At 40.2% G+C, this 19,048-nt stretch overlaps 1 protein-coding gene across 1 annotated transcript in view; it reads right to left on the bottom strand.

Moving 5' to 3' along the window:
• The window catches only part of LOC148836051 (serine/threonine-protein kinase 24), a 52,517-nt gene that overhangs the window by 26,257 nt on the left and 7,212 nt on the right, over window positions 1-19,048 (bottom strand). Inside the window, exon 2 of the mRNA XM_088912608.1 lies at window positions 1,425-1,655. Within this exon, the coding sequence (XP_088768734.1) occupies window positions 1,425-1,655 (231 nt within the window). The remainder of the gene's footprint in view (window positions 1-1,424; window positions 1,656-19,048) is intronic.

The following is a 19,048-nucleotide window of genomic DNA, read 5'->3' on the forward strand; positions in this document are numbered from 1 at the left end:
CAGCCCTTTGGGCTAAGTAGGAGGAAACAATCACTGGCCACGAACCCCAGACTGAATAACACTACATTACGTTCTGTCATGTTATGAGAAAAACAGGAGTGAAATGGTCATCTCCTGCATCTTGGGGATTTCATATGGAGATCTGTATTGCTTTGTGCTTCCACATAGGCAAATAAGATAAGCTTTGTCTATATTACCTCACTGCACCACATCAACATTCACTAAGTAAGCAGATTGTACATTGCCAGAAGCTTGTCCAAACTGCGAGAGTACAACAGAGTGGCTTCCCACTGCCACTCTGTTAACTCGTCAAGAGCTGCCAATTAGATTTGTCGCACAACATGAAAATGGCACAGACACACAAGGGATTTCAACACAAAATCTTACTGTTCGTGCACGGGAGAAAGACTGCTTCAAAACATGCTTCCGATGAGAGGTGCCAACTGCAATACTTCAAGCAAAATGGGACCAGATAAATTCCAACGCTTCATTAAGAGATAAAACTCTTCAAAATGGCTAAGCAAAATGCTCCCTCTACCCCAGGGTTAGGTTTATTTTACTACAAAAGGGGAAAAGTTGTTTATTGTAGGTGCTAATGGGAAAACACAATACCCTCTTGTGGTTTAGAGTTTCCCCAAGCAGTAGCTTTGGAACTCATCCACCCACACTTCCAAAGTGGAGAATATTTCAAATCTTGCAGCAACAGACAGCAACAAAGAATAACAAAAGTGCTTATTTCTCTTGCCTAAGGGGATTTCAAAATACAGCAGACAAGAAGAAAAAAAAAGATAAACATGAAAAAAGCCCAAAGACATTTACCTATGCATATATTGTAGAGAACCTATTTTTTTATGTCAGAAATTCTTCAAAGGCAAAAAGTGATGAGTATTTAAGAGAAGACAGTATTAAATGTACTGCAAATCGTGGAGGACATGTTATTGTTTGATCTTTAATCCAAGACTGCACTTGTTCTGGAAATCTAAAAATTAGAACAACAACTGGACATCAAAGAACTATATATGTTGCTCTGTGCAGCAACAAGTAACTGTCTTCATAAACACCTCTCAGTGCTCTCCCACACACAGACTTAAGAGTTCTCAACTTAGAATTCACATACTTCCACACCAACCACACTATTTGTTATGGAACTGATTGAACACAAACTTATCCATTATCATGTAAAGGCATACAGCAGAAACTAACAGTCATGGTGCCATCTCTTTGTCTTTTCAATTGTAACCTCAGGTTTAAATGGGCTAAATTTGCTTCCTCCCAGAGGACTGAACCATGTGTTAAACAGGTATCTGACCTCTGAGGTTTTTAGTACAATGATGATTAACAGTAAAATCAAAATGGCCTACCTTTAAGCTAGTGAGAGGTACAAAGAAATGGACAGATAGATGTCAGTAGAGTGGGAAACCTACCTTGAGATAAGATCCGTAGTACTTGGTTACATAGGGGCTGTCGCACTGGCTCAGTACAGTGATTTCCTGCTGAATATCTTCTATTTCATCCTCCGCTTCCTCCAGGTCAATTATTTTTATAGCCACAACTTTCTGAGTCCGATTGTCAATGCCTTTAAACACTTCTCCAAAAGAGCCTTTGCCAATCTTCTCCAGTTTCGTAAACAGTTCCTCGGGGTCAGCTTTTAAACTCTGGGTGAAACAAAAAATAAAAAGTGTTTTATTTCATTCATTCTTCCACATAAACGGTAAACACCTGATAGGAAGAGTGACAGAAAGACAGGCCCCAAAAATACCAGCATTGTGCACCAAAGAAATCACAAACATTTAAAGCACCTTAAAGGGAAAAACAAAATTCATGGTTCCGAGACCTTTTCTAAGCCAGGAGGGTTAAACTCCAGTTTGAAGAGCAACAGTGTCTTATGCTTTTCATTCAAGCATGGCTCAGAAAAAGTGGATCAACCAGCTGCTCAATTCAGAGGAGTTAACATGGTTTCCAATTCTCTGTTCATTGACTTTTAAAGGCTGTCTATGCAGCCTGCTGGACAGCAGGTCCCCAGGACCAGGGCTGCCCTTAGCCACATGATAAAATGCGTGATGGAAAGAAAATGAAGGACGAGAAAAGAAAATTCTGACACAAGAGGGTTATGAGTCAGATTGGAAAATCTGCAAAATCTTGTTTCCCAGCAAGTCTCAGGTTAAAGCTTGCCTATACAGAATAAACCGTTCAGCGCACTACAGGATACTCTTACTTTAATTCTGTTCTGGAATTCTCAAGACTCCAGGTGGGATTAGTTCAACACAATAATGGCAGTAAAGGACTCCATAAGAAGTACGTTTAAATCCAGTGAACACCACTATAATAAAATGACATTCGCAAAACAAAATTATTTTTATCTTAGTCTAGAAAAATGAAAACAACCCTGCTCAGCATGAATCACAGTGCTCTTCTGCCTGGGGGCAGACTAGTCAGAAGACGGCGAAGCAGTGTGTGCCGAGTGAACTCTGGAACAGAGGCTAGATGTCAGGCAGACTGGAGCCTAGGTCATGACGAGACGCATTTGTTTGGTGAGCAGACAACCTCAATCAGGAGAAACACGGACTGACCTCAAACGTAAGTAACTGTGATGGAGAGATCAGAGCTCCAAATATGATTATCACCATCAGTCTTGTATACATTTGTGTCTTTTTCTTTCAGCTTTATTTATCTGTGTAACCCATACGTAGAGAGTCTGCTTACAAGACAGGCACTGAAATTTGCATGATTCTCTGGCTGCAGCAGATACCTCTTAAATGAAGGCAACTTTCTTCATTTTTACACATCAGGTCTGTTAGCCGTCCAATTACTTTTAGCATCTAATTGATAACAAAATCGTAAAACTATCAATCATCTCATTGATAATTTAACAAGCACGATTTGAGAAACCTCAAACTTACAATAGCAGACATAATACAAGAGCAGAAACATCAAATGTGAAAGATTTCTTGACTGCTTTCAATATAAATATTTAAATCAGTCCCTTTGGGCAATTTTATTATTTTTTCATACCCTCAAGACTGCTATCAAAATACATATTTAAAGAAACCCCTTTAGCCAATTTCATACATTCGGCATTGTCTCTATTTAATAATTGATTTGCAATGTAATTTTCTTAATGCTGTATTATCTTCACCAAGTCAAGATGTTCCTTGACTCTAGAAAGCCTAGTAAGTTTCCACTGTAGGGGTCCCAGGACTTAAAATCAATATGGCGGAGTGCAGTCAGGGAGCCATCAAGCACAAACGGGAGTTTTACTGTAACAAATAAAACACTGTTCTACCCAGACCATCACATTTGGCTCTCCCCATCAATTACTCTATCCTTGTGCTCACTGCTGTTCGGCAGGGTGTGCATGTCAAGTGTGAGCTTCTCAAGTGGCACAGTCAGAAGAGACGCTAGTTCAAGGTCGAGGTCACGGGTTCAGGCCCGGGCCATGTCACTAGCCAACTGCGGCCGGGATATCCTGACTAAAGGCATTTGATTGGCTGGGTGCCACCAAGAGTAGGATGGGAGTCATCAATCAGGGCCAATCAAGGACCTCTGCAGCCTCCTCCCTTCGATGCTGAACCTCCAGTACGAGACAATTGCCTCCAATGAGCTAAAAGACATCTGCCATGTAGTTGGGCAGATCACAGCAATCCTCATTCTGTTTAGCACACGGTGTGATTGATTGTACCTGCAAGCCACTAGGCGAAAAACACAAACTGGCAATCCCAAATCAGATGAGTATATCAAAATTAATTCTAAAGTTTAAAAATAAGTATAATTTGGCATTACTTGTTTTGTCCAAATAACGCAGCACTGCAACTGACAAGCAACCAAAATGCTGAAGGCATCTGATATAAATTCAGGCACACTCTGTCAAATTAAATACTAAATTAATTAAAAATTGCCTTTGAGAGACTATAAGAATTATTTCTAGTGATTTCGGGGCAGGAAATAAACTGATAAATATCATGATAGTTGGGGTGGAGGGGGCAAGCAGCAGTTTGAAAAAGATGTTATCAAGCACGCTAAAGTTCCAAGGGAGCAACAGCATGGCAGGAGACACTCATGTGAAAAACTCAAGCTGCCTGTGTGTAGTTCAGCTTGCACAGAGGCGTTCCCTTACAGCCCAACTGCCTGGCAACAGCACGCACCGCGCAATGCACAAGAGCTGGAAGCTTGAAATGCAGCAACCCCCAAAAAAAAAGAATTGGCACAGACTGGGTTGCAAAAGGAGCAACAACCAGCACAGCAAGCAGAAGAGTTAAAGAAAAGAGCATAACAATACATGCTTACGATCTGCGGTCCAGCTCACACCCTTGTGCCACCGAGAGAGCACAAGATGAAACTATGCGATAGTACATTTAAAACCCAGAATGGGAGGCACTCTTTACACAAAGAGCTGTGGGAGTATGGAGCGAGCTACCCAAAGCTCTCCAGCTGTGAAGCCGTCACACTGGTTCCTCCTAAGAAACATCTGGAAGAGACCCTTGGAGCACTTTTGTCTACTAACTTCCAAACAGACTTGATGGGCCGAAAGGTTACAAATGAGAGGAGACAATTCTTAAATTCCAACGTGCCTTCTCCCTTTTTCCTCCCTCCCCAGGCAGGCAACACACCCTGACCTCACATGCAACACTGCAACTTCCATGCAGCCACGCTCTCTTAAAGTCAAATGAACTGTACTGACATGAAAGGTCTTAAAAATACACACTAGAAAATTAAGTGTAAAAAGTGCCAGACAGAACATGAATCTACACTTCCAAAATCACAACTTCCCTTTTGTGCTTCTTTTAAAAACACTGCCAGCAGCGACACAACTTGAGACCACATCAGAGCAAAACAGAAGCGAACCAACTTTTTCACCTTAATGAAGCCAAGTTGTACAAAGTTATCATTTCCATATTACTGAACTGTGCTATTTTGCACTTAGCCATTCACTAGTTCACCTGCAAAATGTGAAGCTTGGTTGCCTGTTGTCAATTTAAACATATTTAAGATATTTTCCAAGTCATGGCTACTTTTTTTAGTACACCATTACAATGCAACATTTATGTTTTTTTTTTCCTGTGGAATATGGTGCAATAAATGTACATAAATACAAGGTATTAAAAATTAAAAAGGAACCAGTCTTTTATTACTGTTCAGTTTTTCATGTTTTCATTCTCATATGTATTGTAACAGAATCTGTATCGTAAACTAAAATTTTGATATCTCTCACCAATACAATGTTGACAGAGTGCAACCTGAGCAGTGTACTAAGGAAGCACCGCACTGTTCAACTGCTGGCTCCATCAAATAGTCTACATTTTCTGCGCGATCTTCATGATCAAATCCAAACTGATAAAGCTAAAAACCGCTGAAAGTATGCAGATTCGATTTTCAAAGAAAATCAGAAGATATGCAACTGCTTATGTTTTCAACTCCTTTGCTAAATCAATCCTAAATCCATTTAGGTGAAAAGAAAAGCTCATAAAATAAATCTAATCTAAGCTCTGCATGTAATTAAAGTGGTATAACTGGACTTCAGACTAAATGCATCTGTCTCTGTAAGTTCTCCCAGACGGATATTGAATTGTATGTCACAACTCACATAGTAATATGATGAATCGACCATTAACAGAAGCTTTCAAACCAATCAGGGATACAGCAGTAGAGAGGCAGCAATCAGAATAACCTTTTTCTGTTGAGTACAGTGCAGGCCATCACTAAGAAGTGGAATGTGCATTGCACCACCCAGACACTATATGATCAGCCCATCCTACTAAGCTGAACAACTGGGCATGCAGAATGAGCTACTGTTTATATATGTAGACAATACCCTGATTTCTACCTAAACCTGGTCTTCACAAGCATGTAGACTTTATGGACAAAGACTTCATCTTATATAAAATGTATTGCAAACATGAAACAGAAGGCTTTCTAGTCAAATGAGAAAAGAAATTAACTTTGTGGTCTAACTGCAAAGCATTTATCTTTTAAAACCATAACAGCACATCACCCAGTCTGCCCCATGCCTACTGTCAAACATGATAATGACAGCTTTACATAAAGAGGATGCTTCTCATCTGAAGGGACTGGGTTCCTAGAGAAAAACTTGCTCAAGACACCCAGTAACATGAAACAGGGTGAAAATTCTGCATTTCCCCAGGTGAATGACCTGAAGCATAAGGCCAAAAATGTGCTGAAAAGGTAGGACAAGAAGTGATAACAATCCCTGGCAGAACTGGAGTAACTTTGCCAGGAAGAGTGGCCAAAATTACACCATCCCAAAGGTAGCAGAGATCTATCCACAATTACTGACAGCAGAGACAGCTGACACAGGTATTTCTACCAAGCACAAACATGTGGGGCTCCATATTGATCCAATCAGTAAATGTCACTTTGTTGTCCTTGTTTTCAGTCTTTGAGATATTCAGCCTCCTGGCCCATAGTTTTATCATTACAGTTTAAAACAAAAACTTATTTTAAAAATATACACGTTACTTGTAATTCCTGAAAACGTAAATGCTGGAAGGCAATAAATGTTGCAGAAATGAGGAGAATGCCAGCGTTTGTAAGGTGGGTTTCTAGTTTTAATCTATCTTCCAAAGACATACTGGCCAGTAAATTTGTGTCTGAATTGTGAGGGTGAGCCCTGTGATGGCCCTTACCAGTAAAATGAGGTTTTCCATTAATGGATGGATGAAGAGAGTACATGCATTACCACTTGGTCACTCCAGCTACCGACAAACCCATTTGCAGATGTTAAGGTGGTACCTTTTAAAACGCAGACTGTACATGCTTATTCATGAAATTTTTAATGATGTTTTTCCCCTGTGGCCATGAAGTACTGCTCTGTGCTACAAGTAAAATACTTTTAAGCAAATGCTTTTTAGACAAAAATATATATACATTACTCCTGAGAATATAACCTATAGCCTTTTTGATTTTAGAGCAAGAAGAAATAATTACAACCATGCTGTGCAATATGAAGTCATTAATTTTACTGTAGGATATACTGAAGAAAAATACTTACATGGGCAGGTCAGTGTATATTTGTCTGTAGGCATAGTGATGAATTCATTTTTAGTACATTTTAAGTATAAGGAATTGGTTAAAAATTAATACATATACGAAGTACCAAAATAGCCTTAAGTGCTCACAACAGAAGCTATTACAAGACCTTACCATTAAGAAGAACTTGAAATGAACTTTAGAAATAGAATTAGAGGCCTAAATATTTCAATCTCTGCTTTTAAATATTTTGAATTACTAGCTCATTCCTCTGGTGACCCCATTAAAGCAGATGTGGCATTATTCATTTATTTTTCACTTGCATGTTTGTCCATATACAAATACAGACATATACAGAAAGAGGTACAGATATGTATTAGCCTGCACATTGCTGTATAATAAAAGCTAAAAAAGGAATTTGGGATTTTTCAATGATTCTCAAAATTCTCAAAAAGAAACTGGCATGACAAAATCACAAATTATGAAACCCAAATGCATAGCTGGAGGCATTCATCTGACAGCCCTACACTAGGGAATAATGACCATACAATCATCTGATTTGGTGCTCTGAAACAGAGTGCAGTCTGATGTGAAAAAAGCTGTCTGCGGTGTATTGCGACATGCATTTGTCATCTCTTCTGTCCGTGTGGACGTAAGTGTTCTGTGAGTGGCGATACGGGTTTCACCCACTTCAAAAATGGCCCTTGACTGCACCCACTTTCTGCACAACAATGCAGATGTTCACCTCACAATGCTGTATAAAGCCAAAAACAGAACAGCTTCACTTAAGACACGCCAGCATCAATTCCCTCCACGCCTGTGGTACTCCCACCTCCAACAGGAGCAAGGAGAGGTTTTCCCTTCCTGAAATTACTCACGGAATGGAAGAATCGGCTCCTGTAATGTAAATCCCCTGCTGAAGCTGAGGAGTTCCTAATCATAGATACAACATGGAAGGGGAGGGAATGTACACTTCTGGGAACATTCTCCTAATAGCCCTTCATTGAATGTCCTGAGAAGATGGGTAAAATTCTGGAAAGAAAACATTCCAAAAATAAAACCTCATTACAAAATGAGATATTATGATGCTTAAAACTGGATACTTAATCTGGTCCCTGCAAAAAAAATGCTGCTGATGATGATACCAATGAAATTCGTCCACTTAGAACTACAGTGTTATAGAAAGAGCATAATTACTCTCTATTACCCTATTCCTTCACTCCTGACTAGCCATCACCTAACAAAGGATGCTCTCCACAGCTCCCAAATTCGCCTCCATTTCCATTTTTCCACATGTGCTGCAAAAGTAAGTCGCTGGAATTCATGTTAAAAAAATCTTCCACTCTCCAGCTGGCCACCGAGCAGCAGGTTGAATTTCCAGTTTCAAAGGAAACTTTCATCAATACAGAAGGAAAAAGTGTTCTTAAAATTATAGCTGATCTTCTCAGACCCTCCCAACGTCCATATACTGCAAATGTGTAAAATAGCCACAGTCCCTAACACTTTATTTTGCAAAGTTGCCATGTTGTTCTCCAGCTTGGGCTGCACATTCCCCACGCTTTAGGGTTTATCAGTAACTATTCACGTTAGCATTTCCTCTGGATGAAGTAATGCATACTTCATATAGAAACCCTCTGGCATCACACAGTAAGCAAAATGATAGGGATGTTAGTATGAGAATTTTAACACCAAAAATTACTTCCTCTTCTCTCAGACTCCATGGGACCTTTCCGTGTAAGGCCGTATTACACATTACACCAGAGGGTCGGGCTGATTTCCCAGCACTGTGTGAAAGTACTCTGCTCCCAAAAGACATTAAACCCCATTATATTCATTTCCTTTTAACCATTTATGTTGTTCAAGCACAAATCACCAGGCTCTGAAAGGCCAGAGGTGAAAAGCTACCCCCCTTTCCTCTGAGTCTTTTGCATTCCCTCAGGACAGCTCTCAGCAGGACACCACACAGGCCCACAGGAACAGGGAGCCAGGAAGCTCAGCCACCTCCACAAACCATCTGTACTGCCCCAGGCCTGAGAGATGGAAGCTGACTTCAGTGATGTACGAGAATGTCAGTACTGTATACCAGACAGTGCACAGGACTCCGTTTTCTCCACTGAGCTATTTTGTGTTTATCCACCTCCCCGTAAATGATGAGTAAACTACTTTTTCATCAAAGACATTGCTACTAATTCTTCTTTGTGGTACATGGAATGCAATGAAATCGGTATTCTCAACATCATCCGTGTAGATTAACCCGAAGCATTCTGTGACTGAACATATTTTCATCATAGTGCAAAACCTGCAACAAAATATTATATTACTGCTGCTCCAACTGAAAAAGACAGTTACAATGCACTTAATTCTTTGCACAAGTACTTGAGACAAGACTTTTACTGGGAAATTGCCCAAGTTGTTTCTTTCGATGTAAAACAACATCAATGGAAGGTTTTCCATCTTACTCCTCTCAACAAATAGATCTAATTAAAAATAGAATTGTGAATTATTTTCTGTTCTGATGCCACCTGATTAGGAACAGTCCACTGTGTGATTTAATTTTAATCTATTGGCTCACTGCCACGAACACTATGACCGCACACAGGGTAGAATGAGGAAGTACAGGCAAACACCTCCCAACTGCCCAGCTTCGAGCCAATCGTCTTTCACAGGCAACACAACCCCATACTGGAGGATCAGCACTGATTGGAGGAGAGGCCTGTCACTCACTGACAGCACTGCAAACACCCAGGAAATTGCGGGGTTTTGGCATGCTCTCTGCCCATAGTAAGCCAGTGCTTGGGGAATCTCAGTCACAGCTAGTGAATAGGCCTGGGCACAAATCTGCCAAAGAATGTTTGGATCATTGAACACAAACATTATTTTAAAAAACACACTAAAAATGTACTCCTAGTAATGACGGAAGTTCAGTGAAGTCGCTTCATTGAAAGATGACTCAAAGAAAGAGGAAGAGATAACATTGTTATGGAACACAGGGGTAAAATGCATATTTAACTCAACAGCTTTGGAACAAACCAGGCAAATTTTCAAGAATAAGCCCACCTGACTTGGCTTTCAGACTGTTATTTAACACTCTGTACTAAGATGCACATTTTCAGTTTGTATCGTCCTCTGTTTAAGAACATTTCCATATCGTACATATTGCTAAATCACAATGTATATAATGTCTGAACAAGACTCATGGATAACCATACAGTGCATTAAACTCTATGTTCTTATTTGTCCTGTATAGAAGAGAACGCTTTATATCTCAGCTTCTACTTTAACTTCATGTCAGTATCTTTGCAATCCTTCAAAATCCTATTGTCACAAAAGAGAATTTTACTAGTTTCACCTTGCAGGTAATCTTGTAGGCTTCTGCTTCACTTACCACTGCAGCAAGATGGTCATGATAGGGTATACAAGTCAGAATTTCACTATTACAGAAAAAGGTGAGATTTAACCCTCTCTTAATGAAGCCCTTCGAGGCACACTGAATCTTAAACTTTAAACATTAAATCTCAAAGGAATCTTGTGAAACCTACCTTTCACAAACTGGTCAGTCCTAACATATCCTACTTGGATGGGTTGAATCTGTACACTTTGTTCATTACTCTGCTGCATTATGAAATTTTGTCAGAGCACGATAGTGGCTCTCAGACTGAGGAGCTCAAATATTAAGGAAGGGAATAAGACCTTTAATGGAAGCAATGTCTCTGTACACGTTTTACCCACAGCACAGAGTAAATGAAATGTATACTTCAAAAGGGGCTAGGCACATGAAAGTAATGCTGGCTTTGAACAGACTTTTTTAAGCTTTCATACAATGAGGCCACTTACATTTTCTGTGTGGTGCACACCTTCTTTTGAAAAAGTCCAATGTACACATTATTAAGCTACTAAACTTCAGTGATATGTTTTATTTTTACTTGCTTGAACACAATTTAGGCCCAGGCAAAATCACCCAGTTATTTTTATCCATTTTGAAATTGTATGGTTTTTATGATATCAAGATCCCCTCCAGTGTTATACCAAGCCGGGTTAATCCAATGCAGACTGGCTATGTGTGCATTTGCTAGAAATCTTACAGTCGTGTTTGTTTTTTGCTTGAAACCTACTACTGAGGACAAAAGCCTAGAAATCGAATAATAAGATATTTTCAATGAAGCAGCTGAAAATATGGCAGTTATCCAAGAAGTGGGTACAGTGACTAAGGTGCTCCTGGACTGGTTGAAGCCAAGAGTTTCCATTCTCTTTGCACTTAGAATTTTACAGTTGTTTTTTGTCACTATTTTCATTACTTCCTGTCAACAAAGTGTATGATTAGGGGAAAAGATTCCAGCATCTTTTTCAGTGTTTACAGATGCTGAGGAATTTCAAATTGACCTAGTCAGAATCTACTACTGTGATTTCTCTACCTTACAAGTGTCTGTTTTGTAATGGCAGTAATTCAAGGAATTAATTCATTTAATAATTCAATAATTTCTTCCAAATGTGGATGCAACTAAACTAAACCTATGGGATTATGGTCTCAAGTTCTCAAGAAAGCTTTGTAGAAGAGCTGGGCTTTAAAGTTGTTGATGAAGCTGAAAATTAACCTACCTCTTGGAGATGTTGCCGTTAACGTTTAATTCTATGCAGTTCATTAAAATGAGCTTCAAATGCATCATAATCCCATCTTTATTCCACCTGCTCTGACATCTGAACAACTGACACATGCTTTCACATCCCCATGCTTTCACATTTCATTAGTATTACATTATTATAACTTACAGAGATATTTTCTATGGCACTAGGACAGAATTCTGCAACTCGTGTACTAAAACTACTACACCCCTTCATGTAACTACTGTTATCTGTAAACTGCACTACCTGCCTGTGACATTTATAGTGGACTTAAAGGTTCCCCTGCTCTCATATATAGCACTGAATATTCTCTTCATTCTAAGATCTTTTACATGAGTATAGTCCAACTCTTAATGTGATTCAGGTCTTCTTACTCTGCTGAAGTATTCGCTTCCCATATCTGTTCAGCTGTCAAACTTTTTAGAACTCTTTTAATGACTTATCTTTTCAGTCTACAGAAATTGTGGACTACATGCTACAGGCTGCTTGCTGCAAATGAAGTGATGTTACAGTTTTCAGTATCATGTTCCTCATTTCTAATCTGAAAATATCTTAACCTGGATACACGTTTCGTGGATAGAAGAAAACTGTAACAAGATTTTCTGCTCATTCTTTGTCTCAGACTAAGGTGTTTGCATACTTAAAATCAGTACACACTGCCTGCTGGATAATTTACTTGTGCCTAAAACCATTTTATAAAAAGACAAAAAAACACTATAAATATGAGGAGGCCAGTTTCCTCAAAACTTCTGAAATGTTATTCTTAAAGATGTTAACGTGTGGTATAAACTGACAGAGAAACTTCTTAAAGTGTTCATTTTTAAGACAGACATTTTGTACAGCAGTGTGGGTGACTGCAATAAGGATCTCTGAGCAATAATGCAGTCATTGAAGGTAAAAAAAAAGCCCGGGTGAAAACCAAGCTTTTGAGAACATGATGGGTCAGACTTCCTTCACCACAATGGAAAAAATAACCATGAGCTGGGGGCATGTATTTTATACGCTGGGAACTCGACTGCAGTTTCGACAGTCAGCAGGTCTGAAACAATCACCAAAGCCTCCTGAAACTCCCTCTGAAATAATTCCTGTTTGATCCAGGACACCCAAATTCAGAGACCAGACAATGGCTGCCCCTGAGGGGACAGCCTTGTTTATTCTGTGTCAGGATTACTGCCCTTTTAGAGACCAGATATCTCCCACAATCCCTTCCCCGCCGTAGCTCAGCAAGGCCAAGCACGACAAGGCAAAAACAGAGACCACTTTCAGGCTGTTAATTTGGCTTTTTAATGAAAACTAACTTGTTCTTTCACCATAAAGTTTTTTGAGCAGTAAAAGAACTAGCAGCTGGGTAACTGTAACTAGGATAAAAGTAAATTGAGGGCACTGAGTCACTGTATTCATTCCTAACTCCAGCCCCAGTCCCCAGATAAAAAGGAGCAACACTACTGCACAGCTCTGCAGAGAACCCAGGCCAGGGGAAATGAGCCACCTTGCGCAAGGAGACGAAAGATGGAGTGAGTCAGCAAGCCGGGGGATGTACAGTGCTAATGAAAGCAGCCTACTTTTCAAACGGCAGCTTGTTGGTAAGTCATCGAGGCAACAGATGTGTTAATAATCAGCACACAAGGCACCCCATTAGTCTCAGCTGTTAACTGTAGCCCTGGTGTTTTTTTCTTTCTCACTGCTCCTGAGAAGAAAACGTACAACTGTCATTCGTATTTTTTAGGCTTTTAAGCATCCCAATGCATATTGAATAAATTACTCTTTGGCAAACCACAAGGAAATGGCTGCATTTTCACAGTGTGACTTGAACTTGGTTGGCCATCACATTTTGGTGCATTTAGACATCAAGGGTAACGGGGGTAAAACGAGCTGATCTAAGCTACACACAGAAGCACATGTTCGCTCCAGAGTTTAAAATGGTTTCTCCAGGTGCTGCACTGTGTTGCAAGTCCTCCATTCTGACAGAGCACTCCTGAGGGTAATACCTTGTTAGAACAGGACATAGGGTTACAAATGAGAGATCTTTTGGCTGATTTTGCTCACTTATTTCTTCATACTTAAGTCACCAAAGTGTCTCATGCAACAGTTTCTTGTAAGCAGAGGCAGTGGGCTCTTTGACATCGTGGCTGAGCAGCTTAGTCCATACTTCATAGCTTTTGTGTAAAGGAGTGCTTCCAGTTCTCTATCCTAAATATACTTCCCTAATAGTTTGCACTTGTGCCGTCTGATTCCTGTTTAACTGTTGGTCCTCAAGAAGTCCCATGTGTTGACTTTTGACTTCAGCCAGCACTTCCTTGTGCTGAAGAAAGCACATCAATGCGAGGTGATTTCAATAAAGACTTTCACTGTTGCAAAGGCAGAAACTTCCCTGAGGGAGACGTGTATTGCTTGACTCCACTGGTCTGATGTGTTCTAGAGAATGTGACTCTCTCTTCCACCCTTCTTGCACACCTGCTTTAGGACGGCAATGTGGGATGCTTGACACATATATGGGAAATAATGACATTTCAATATAACAGTGAATTGTTGTGAAACAATAACAATAACACCCGAGTATGTTTCATCTAAAGAGGGTATTTTTATACAGACTGAAAAAAGGTCTTATAGTCTCTCCTGATATTTACTAAAATGGAGCAAATAAAAAAGTTTCTTTTTCCTGCTGTCTGAACTGCAGTGAAAATAATATCTGTAATTTGAATAATGCACATAGTTCTACATGCCTTATTAATTAATGGCACAAAGTACCCTCTCTGTTGTTTAAACAGCCCTTCACATGCCCATTGTCTTTATGAGATGACCAAGTGACCTAGATCTTAGGCTCATTTCCAGCCTGGCATTCCCAAGTGTTACTGGTTAGACCGGAAAGATTAATGCCTCTAAAAATACATAGTGACCTGAAATTAACCCAAGATGAAAGATTATGTCAAAATCCAAACCCACACATCTGATTTAATCTCTTTTCCAGTCCCCAAATCGCCAGAAATGCTCAAGTGTCCACAGACAACACAAAATCAAAGAATGGGATGCTTTAGCATGTTTTTTTCTGGAGTTAATTTCAGCTGAAACCAAACCAAGGTGAAGCGTTTTCACCTTCTTGCAATCAAAACTTCTGTGCTTACTAGGAAACACTAGATAATTTATCTACTGCTGTTACTCATTTATCAAAGAACCTCTAGATTTCAACTGAAAATGAGTTCATTCTTAAGATGTACAATATACAAGCTGTACATCAGTGACGTGTGGTTTGCTTCAGGTTGCAGATGCTGTCTTGTGAGATTCTGTCCCATTTCTCTCATAGAGTAATAGAAGCTGGCACGCCTGTATCAGTTCACTGGCCTCTGAAACCTAGATGGCACTTGTCATCCCAGCTCATTCCACAACGTTCAATGAGGCATTGAACGTTCAACGTTCAATGGATGCCCTACTGTCAATGTCTGGACAGTAGGGCATCCACAGCATACTTGTAGCATTCTCATCTTAATAATAATAATAATTGCTTACACTTATATAGCGCTTTTCTGGACACTCCACTCAAAGCGCTTTACAGGTAATGGGGACTCCCCTCCACCACCACCAATGTGCAGCATCCACCTGGATGATGCAACGGCAGCCATAGTGTGCCAGAACGCTCACCACACATCAGCTATTAGTGGGGAGGAGAGCAGAGTGATGAAGCCAATTCATAGACGGGGATTATTAGGAGGCCATGATTGGTAAGGGCCAATGGGAAATTTGGCCAGGACGCCGGGGTTACACTTGCAAGAAAGCCAATGTTTCATGAGTAGCACAAAGATTTGCCTTAGGATGAGCCCACGAGAAAGGTAGCAAAGAAGATCTAAGGACTTGATCAGTATAGTTCCCTTCAGTCAGGCCTCCATCTTAAAACTATAGTGGAGTTCTGTAGGGACCACACACTACTGCCCTGACTATCCCAGGGAGACCTCCTCATCTGTTAGCTGTAGACAATGATAAACTTAAGTTTCTTAATGTCTGGGCAATGCTCCCTGACATTGTCTATGAAAAACCCTGATTCACCACTAAAAAGCATGGTTCCACTGCTGTTGTTCATACATACCCATGGCACAAAGGTGTTCGTCTCTTGATAACTGAGCACAGGAGCTAACTTCTGGGTGTTTCTTTTTTTAAATTCCAACAAGCTTAAAACTGAACAGGTTAAATAACATCACCTGTGCTCAATCACATCTCACACTAATGAGGTGATTTTGTGTTTATACGACAGTCAAACACTCCATTGTCTTTTGAGTCGAAGCCAGCCATGAATGATTAATTAATCCAAATGATGCCAACAACATTTAATCGCTCTCCAAAATCTGTATACTTCTTCTCAAAACGTACACGAGGGGACCTGCTTTATTTACCACTGAGACGCACTGTCATTTGGAGAAGACCATCAAAGACACTGCCTGTCCTATCATACATAGGAAGAGACATTTTTCCTAAACCACTGCTCCAGAGGAAGAATTATTATAAAGATATCATTGTTGCTATGAAGTATGAACATTGCACATTTTTCAGTTTCATGTTTTTATTAACAAGGCTTCGTCCTGTTATCTGAAATTGGGATGTCCATCCCATCATCATCACTGCCCACTGGATTAGAACAACAGTGTCAATGAAGAGTTGCCACTGTGCAAGAAAATACTGGTATGTTATCTTTTCCTGATCTACCAAGCAGTATTTTTTTTAAAAAAGATGTATACAAAAAACGAAACACAGAGACCTACCGACACCTGGTTTATCTCCACAACCAGAGTCAAGGAGTCAAGGGCTGCAAAAAAAGCACACTATTTTCAAACCCAAATCCTAGTGTGCTGGATTTTCCAGAGTAATAAGGATCTGTGCCCTGAATACATAAGGCACTGGACAGCCCACTTTGAGCACAGGACGGCCTTTGCTGTCCAGATTCTGTAGTAATGGTAGTAATTAACTTATTTGATAATGCAATGAGATAAAAAAATAAAAACTGATCAGTGAAAGAGACTTTTCAGAGACTGAAGGACACTGGGAAAACAGCCCACTCTGCCACAGAGGCTTCCCAGAAGCACAAGCAACAGGTACACTGCAGGTGTGCACCTTCATCACCATCACGCCGCAACAGCCCGCATCCTGTCAGCACATTTCGCAGGGCTGCACTACTGACACGGCATAAACCGACGACTGCTATAGATTACTCCACTTCCACCAGAACAATCCACCTCTTACATTCACACCGATACTAGCAATCAGCACGCAAGGCACCTCCTTAGTCTCAGCTGTTAACGGTAGCCCTTGTGTTTTTGTTTCCTTCTCACTGCTGCTGAAAAGAAAACCTACAATGGTCATTCCTAGTTTTAGTCTTTTAAGCATCCCAATTTATTTTGCATGAATTACTCATTGACATACTATGAAGCAGGCGTCAGTTTCACAATGTGACTTGACTTTGGATGGCTATCACATTTTATTATATTTAGAAATCAAGGGTTAACTTGCTTTGGTTAAACAAGCTGATCTAGGCTACACACAGAAGCACATGTTCACTCCAGAGTTTAAAATGGTTTCTCCAGGTGCTGCACTCTGTTGAGATGGCTCTATTCAGACGTATTACCTGAGGGTAACATGGTGACTGTATACCTTGTTAGAACAGAACATATGAAAGGTTATGCAGAATGCATTGATGAAAACCATTTCAAAAGCCACTGAAAACAGTGATGTTCCTGCTGTTTGGAGATGACTGTGCAGGTGTGCATCTTTGTCCCCATCATGCCACAACAACCTGCATCCCATCAGCACATTTCACAGGGCACAATTCTCCATGAAAGTACTGCTCCCCCCACCCCCACCCCCAAACAGAGACGGAGCCCTCCAGCTTTGGATCGTACACTTCCTCTCTCTCTCTCGTGAGAAGGGAAGTCAGCTGAAAGCAGCAAACAGAGATAAAGTAACTAAAGATGTCAATTCCGTCTAGTATGAAGAAGGCCAAGAACAGACCTACATAACTATATATTTGGGATAAAGGCAGCAAGAGATGAATGCCAAAAACAATGGTTCAAAGTGGCAATATTGCCGTACTTTGACAAAAATGAAAGAAGCTCTGAAACAGGCAAAGAAAGTATTTAAAGACGGGCTTGTATAAACAGCTGAAAAGTAAAAACTGCAGGGGAAACAAAGGCAAAAAACGAATGTGATAAAACAGCTAATTTAGATCCCTGCATATTTAATGTTTCACTTCCTTCTAAAGGACAATGATTAAGATTCCCATGGTAAGTACACCCTTGGTGGCTTTGACTGTGTGCTTAATTATGTTTTCCAGATGAGACTGGGAGCAAATGCGAAGCAATCTGTATTTTCCTTGGCTGAATTCTATGACCCTAGAATAGCAAAAAGCCTGCTATGCTGAGAACGAAAGCCCAACTTTGGATCTCAGTGGCTGAAATTGCTTTGCCCCTATCATAGCAGGAAGTGACAGTGCAAAAGGAGCTGATCTGCGGCTTCTGGGAACGTTAAGCCAGGTAATGTATGTGACCGTACATTTACTGTAAGGGCAAAGCCATGTTTCCTCGCTTTTAAAAAACAGGAGACATTTGATCAAACTAGACTTGGATGGGGTACAACAAATGGGGCCACTGATGCTGGAATGAACCTTCAGCTCGGTGGAAACTGGGTACAAGGCATGGTATAGCACGAATAAGTCAGTTGTTTTTTTTTTACTTGAATCAAGTTACCTGCAAAGACGCAGGAAAAAAGTGTGCGCAGCACAGTTCCAAAATATGTATATACCTATAAAATATCTGCTCTGTTACAGCAGGACAGGCAATGCAGTGGAACATCCTCTGTGTGACCTGAGGCTTTGCAATGCCATTTGTTTACAGAACACTCAATACTTCTGCATTCTGAAGCTCTGGGCCAACACAATGCAAGTGTTCTACTGCTAAGTGCAGGGAAATACAAACTAGTTTTTCATATTTCCAATAGGATTCCAAAAGAATAACAATCCAAGGTTACAGGAGATAGAACAATCGAGTCATCCGTGACACTGTCATTTGTCATCTATGGCTTTGCACTGGTTATTTTAATCACTCTATTCTGTAAAAACATTTGCATAAATACACTGCTGAATGCCAAAGTGTGTTCGATAAACCTGTAGTATTCCTTTTCGGCATACAGTGGCACCAAAAAAGCTCCAACACTACTTGGCTAAATAGGATGTTTACCAAAATGATTTAAGGTTAAAAAGGAGAAAAAGAACTGCAGGAGCACAATGTGTCACACTGTGCCTTTAAAATCTGATGTTAACTTGAAAAGGCCATGTAATAAGAACAAGCCCTGGAATACCCACAAAATGGAAAACATATTAAGCTTTACTACAACAGGAACAAGAAAGTCATGCAAAATTGAACAAGCAACCTCTTCTCCTAATGTTAATAAGCTGCCTCTTCTTTGG

The sequence above is a fragment of the Atractosteus spatula genome, chromosome 4, assembly GCF_055471065.1.
Source record: "Atractosteus spatula isolate fAtrSpa1 chromosome 4, fAtrSpa1.hap1, whole genome shotgun sequence".
Classification (NCBI taxonomy): Eukaryota; Metazoa; Chordata; class Actinopteri; order Semionotiformes; family Lepisosteidae; genus Atractosteus; species Atractosteus spatula.